This window comes from Lolium rigidum, chromosome 3, assembly GCF_022539505.1.
Source record: "Lolium rigidum isolate FL_2022 chromosome 3, APGP_CSIRO_Lrig_0.1, whole genome shotgun sequence".
In the NCBI taxonomy this organism is placed as follows: domain Eukaryota; kingdom Viridiplantae; phylum Streptophyta; class Magnoliopsida; order Poales; family Poaceae; genus Lolium; species Lolium rigidum.
In genome coordinates this window covers 107,521,298-107,527,297 of record NC_061510.1, presented here as the reverse complement: position 1 = coordinate 107,527,297, position 6,000 = coordinate 107,521,298, and the positions used below count along the sequence as shown (strand labels likewise).

Sequence of the window (6,000 nt, the reverse complement as noted above, 5' to 3'; positions counted from 1 at the left end):
GGATAGATTAAGTTATCCGCTGAAGCATATCCATCCAACCTACAGCTTACAACGCGGTGATACAGATCTACAGAACCGGTCGAGAGAAAACCGACAGGGGGAAATATTTCAGAAATTCAAAGTTCCACAGCTACCGTCTGAACAAAGGTTCAGGCAAGTTCAGTAATCCGGTCGAGCATGCCAACCAACCTACAGTTCACATCGCAGTGATACAGATCTACGGAACAATTCAAGAAAATACAGTAACCACACCGTGGGAAATGTTTGGGAGATTTAGATATATTTCAACGACAGGTCTTCCATTAACAAGCACAGAACAGGGTACAGCGACAGATCCAGCCGAACACTACCAGCCCACTACTACGACGAAGGAAAGGACGCACTACACAGACTAAACACACAGAACGCATCGCTGTAACTAAGCCTTGGCCGCCTTCTTCGGTGACTTGGCGGTCTTCTTGGGGGACTTGGGCTCCTTGGCGGCCTTCTCGGCGGTCTTCTTGGGGAGCAGCACGGCGTGGATCTTGGGCAGCACGCCGCCGTGCGCGATGGTGACGCCGGCGAGCAGCTTGCCGAGCTCCTCGTCGTTCCTGACGGCGAGCAGGAGGTGGCGCGGGATGATGCGGGACTTCTTGTTGTCCTTGGCAGCGTTGCCGGCGAGCTCGAGCACCTCGGCGGCGAGGTACTCGAGGACGGCGGCGAGGTAGACGGGCGCGCCGGTGCCGACGCGCTGCGCGTAGCGGCCCTTCTTGAGGTACCGCCCGATGCGGCCGACGGGGAACTGCAGCCCGGCCTTGACGGACCGGGTCACGGACTTCTTCCTGGGCCCGCCGGCCTTGCGCCCGGCGGCGCCCTTCTTGCCCTTGGCTCCGGCGGCGGTGCTTGAGGCGTCCATGGCTCGCTGCTCGTCGTCGGAGGAGATTGGTTTCGGCTGGTGGTGCTAGATTGGAATGGTGAGGTGTGGTGGGAATTGCTGGAGAATGGGCGAGGTATTTAAACCGTGCGGAGGGTGGGTGGTGGGCCCGTCGATCCGTGGGCGCGCGGCGCTGAGCCGCGGGATCTGGAGGGAGTGGACGGCTGCGATTCGGTCTCGGGAGGTCCGATCCGTGGGAGGAAGGTCTGGACCAATCAGGTGCGAGGGGATTTTGGAGCCCGGGAATTTTGCGCCTCAAAGTTCCCGCCCACGGGAAGGAAGGAAAATTTCGCGGCGTGCCTGCAGGCAGGTGGTTGGTGGAAACTGGGAAAGCGTCAGCAGCGGCCAATGATAGGGATCAATCTCGACATCAGTGGACGCCAAATTTTTCTTGGTAGAGATATGCTGCCATTAATTCAAGATAGAACTGGTTAATTGATTGCTACAGATTTAGTAGATGATTGAATTTGAAGGCATTTTTTCAATACACCCTGAGATCTTAACCCACAAATTGGAAATATGTTAATTGTTCGATTCCGCCTTGATGACATACAAGGGATACATAACGATATTTTAGTATGTAAGAAAATCATGAGCTAAAACTCCAAAAAAAATACAATAGAAATACCCCCTTCGGTCCAAAATATTTGTCATAATTTTAGTTCAAATTTAAATTAAAACCACGGCAAATATTTCTAACGAGATGGAGTAAGAAATCGGGAGTTTAAATTCCAGGGGTCGAAGTTTCATATTCACAAATTACAGATTATAAAAATTGAGATATACATGGGAAGAACTTGCAGCATAACACAATACCTCTTGACGCGGAGATCATGTATAAAGGAAATAATATTTTTTGACGGTATGAGATCTTGAGATTGGGAAACGGCTTTGTGCCTATAGGGAAAGGGGTGGCCTATGTTCGTAGAATTGGTGGACGAGAAAAGTAGGATGACATCGATTACGGTCTTATGTTCTATTGTGATGGGATGGCGGGGAGATGTTGTAGTTGTCAGGTCATGGCGGCGATGTAGAGAGGAAGGGTTGCGATAGAGGATTAGGATTTGGTGCCTCGTGGAGAAGGGGATGAGTTATCGACGGATATGCCGCGAGAAAACTGTTCGGCCAAGACCAAGGTGCGTACAATTTCTAGCCAGATGTACTAGGGGTGGCGGTGGTAGGTAAGTTGGGAAAGTAGGGTTAGTGACTAAAGACAAAAATGACCCTATGTAGATCCAATTGTCAAAAATCAGCCAAATGTTTCCATGTTCATGTCACCATGTTTTCTTAATAATACCTTTTGAAATTCTTCATATGTTGTAGATTTAACTATCCCAAATTAGTATATGATCAAGACCGCTTATTGTGTACGAGGGGTGCTTATCCATAAACATTTTTTTATAAATGTCACCAGGTGTTAATGGAGCTCGATTGCTGTGTATTTACAATGTTATTACCCAATACCCTACTGAAATTACCTAATTTATTGAGTGGAGGGTGAATAGGATATTATCAAACTCTTATCCTCAAACTTACTTACTAATATGTCAAAGTAGGTTGTCTAAAACATACATCATCAAACCATTCATATTGTGATAGCGAATAAGCCTCTACATAGGTTTAAAGCGAAAAGGCTAAGATGCAAGTCACGAGAGACTCATAAGCATTTTGCCAAAGTTCAACGTACCATTGGCGGGATCTTATGTCGTATTTTAGAGAGCTTTTCAATAATCACACAAGCGGCGACGTAATGTTCCATCAACCAGAATTGCAATATTGAATACCCACATAACTAGTGGTAGTTTCTTCACATTTTCAAATTGTGGAGCTTGATTCAATCATTTGTTTCCTCCTGGATGTAATGAAATGGCACTAGGAGGTTCTAGGTTTTTAAGATCCTAGATAGAATGAAATAGAAAGCAAACCCTTTGACTCGACCCTTCTGAAATTTTGAGCTTAAGTTCATGTGTGGTGATGGCCTCCAAGACAGTCAAGCTCACGGGCTTTCACTTGAGCAAATCAACATTTAGATCTCAAACTAATGCAACAAATGCAAAACAAAAACACAAAAAATGCTCAAATCCACTACTTGTTTCTCTCTTTCTCAAATCTCACCCAAAAGAACAAATCCTATCGAGAGATTGGAGAGAATGAACAATTTCCATTTTTATTGATTTAAATGCAAGGGATCAAGGTAATACTTTTATCCAATGTTCAAGTATTGTTTCACATATCATATTATAGAAAATCAAGTGCAAAAAACTATGATTTTTCAAAAAACATAAGTCGATAAATGGCCGACCGATAAAATCGATTAATCAGCCTTTAAGTGATTAATGTCCATTTTAAGGTCGGTCGATAAGTTAACAATTAACAATTTGTTGAACATTGATTAAATAACAAGCGGAGCTATGTTTGTTGGAGGCCTTTTTGCGAGATTTGGTACATAATCAGAAATTCTCGGTTGGATACTAGGCCACAAAGTGCTTCTTATCATGCTTGGTTGGTGAAAACCCACAAATGGATCCCCATTTTGCACTATGGTAATCCTTAGTTGGGCGCATCTTAACATGGACATTATACCAAAATGGATGAAAAACTTAAGGCATATGACCCCCTCGAGATTCTTATCATGAATGTGATCTTCTCGGCCCTTTGAATATCTCGACTTGATGCCATCCTCTAATGGGCTATATGAAATCTTGTTTTTTAATGCAAACTCATTGTTGGCACCTAACCCTCGTATAAATATGAGACAAGCAATTCAAGGGTTAGTTCACAAAACGCAATTCACGTTTCATTACCTTACCACTAGATCACTTTATTCCACGCGGAGCACCATTTTCACGTGTGTGTTGACCAACTTGAATCCGATCGTTGCACTCCATCTTGGTCAACCTTTATCTTTGCTTCACTCTCCATCTTGATAGCATATTTAAGGAATGAATAAACTCTTCACTTGATCTTCTTTATTCAAGGCTTGGTCGCCAAAGGCTCAACTCTCTTTTGACCATTCTCTGGATTTCACCATGAAAATTACTTTGGCCTTAGTTGTGCTTTAACAGAATCTCTTGAGTTACACAATGAATTCTTCACTAGCTTACTTCATCCAGGATCCAGTCAACCGTGTTTCAACTCATGAGCTCACTATAACCTTGTCTTTTGAAGTTGTGTATTTAATACTTCTATCGTGTTCTCTCTATCAAGATTTTGACCCTTATGGCTCAACCCATAAGCGGAGTCATGACTACGTTTGAGTTCCTCCAATGAGCTCTATCATGGTCATTACCATATCTTCATATTACATTTATGTTGGTTATATTGGGTTCAATCATTGAACGCAAGCTTAGGGCCTCGAAGTTACCTACACTTTCTTCTTCCTCATCATAACATATCCATACCTTCAACCTCAATGATCTCGATGTCTATTTTGACTATGATGGCATTCACCATTTAATCCACCCAACGGTCTTCATGCATCTCCTATGAAACATTCCTTCATATATATCTTGATGAAACCGTAGAACTGACATCTATTACTAAATCCCAATACATACCTTAATCTTTGTGGCTTTCATACTTGAATTGATCAAATCGTCTCCATGCATTGTTGCTGAAAAATCCATTGATATATAAATAAATGAAATCATTAGTTAATTGGGATTGCCATTCATTATTGAAACCATGCTTAAGGCCTAGATGCACCACCTTCAATGTACGAGTACAAATTTTAATAATTTAGTTTATTTTAGAGATAAACCGTGAATAAATAAAGTTATCATAAAATTGAACTAGGTGAACAATCCTGTATGGAAACACCCCAGATAGTGAGCAAACAAGATTAAAAAAAAAGTAAATGAGCACAAGTAAGGGGAGGAAACAATTAACCAAGGGCGGAGGGAGAAGCGAGAAGTTTAAATCGTTGGGAGGACTCTAATTAATGTCATTGGAGAAGTCATAAACAACTAAGCTAGCAATTGTACCTCTTGTATATTACCCACTTATCCACTTGATATCTCCCCACAAACTCCTTGAGGAAATCCACAACCTTGGATGCTCACAAGGCAACTCCAACCGTCTAGGATTCCCCGTGCACCTAAGAGTAACAAGACAAAACGAACCAAAAGTAGGGAATTAATTTTTTTCTTGATGGATTTGTAGATATAGGTCCCCTCTTTCTTTCCCCTCAAAGCGATGCAGGTTTGAGTGGAGGGAAAAAAAATTGATCAAGCTTCTTGAGGTCAACAATGGGTACACAACTTATCATATGAAAATAGGTTTCTTTTGGACAAGAAAGACCCTCTTATACAAGGCCCCTCTATTTATAACAGTTGTGTATAACTCACAAGAAGTACAGAGCCTCTAGGCATGTCCGTAATCCTCCGAGGTTTCGTAAAATTCCTAGACTTACTTGGGAGTTTAACAGAAGGGCTGGGATTAAAACCCGAAGCCTCTGAGACCTAGGGCATGCATAAAAAAGGTCTCGAATGGATGGAATCGCCTTGGCTTTTGATCTTGTTTTTTCACACTGTCCTAGGATGTTTTTAGGTCATTGATCACTACTCTTTGCATACTTTGGGGTACTTATGTTCATATCCGACCCACTAGTCCCTTGTCATACGATGGATAAAACAAGACTTCGATGTTTTTATTAGGTCTAGTTGCCTTTACGGAGTGCAACCTAGTCCTATTTTACAAAAGACGTTGCGGGAAGCTTGATTGTCGCCTTGGGCCGTACAAGACTTCCAAGGTAGACACCAAATATCTTTTCCTCGGCACCGAACTAAGTTGTTCGATACTTGTCCGATCCAAGAATAGATTTCCGCGATCAAGTATTCAAGTTCTAGCCCTCTCTCTTTTCGTTGATTCAAGTGAATGACATAAGAGAACATGCCCGTGACGGTCTAGTGTAGGCTTGCGGGGTTGAGTGGGTGGCGAACAATCCATGGTGGACTAGCCCATCTATCACTCCACTATCTTGGGCTCCATTCTCATACTTGATTTGTATTTTCATCACTTTTTACCTTGATGACTTGTGAACACCAGCTTGGTGCTTGGACTTTTGACAGCTTGACTTGATAATGTTG

At 42.8% G+C, this 6,000-nt stretch overlaps 1 protein-coding gene across 1 annotated transcript; it reads right to left on the bottom strand.

The window, feature by feature from the left end:
- Positions 1–317: 317 nt before the first annotated feature.
- LOC124697950 (histone H2A-like) lies at positions 318–895 on the bottom strand. The gene has a single exon (XM_047230476.1). It carries the CDS (start codon positions 893–895, stop codon positions 419–421), a length of 477 nt encoding a protein of 158 aa, XP_047086432.1. The 3' UTR covers positions 318–418.
- Positions 896–6,000: the final 5,105 nt, after the last annotated feature.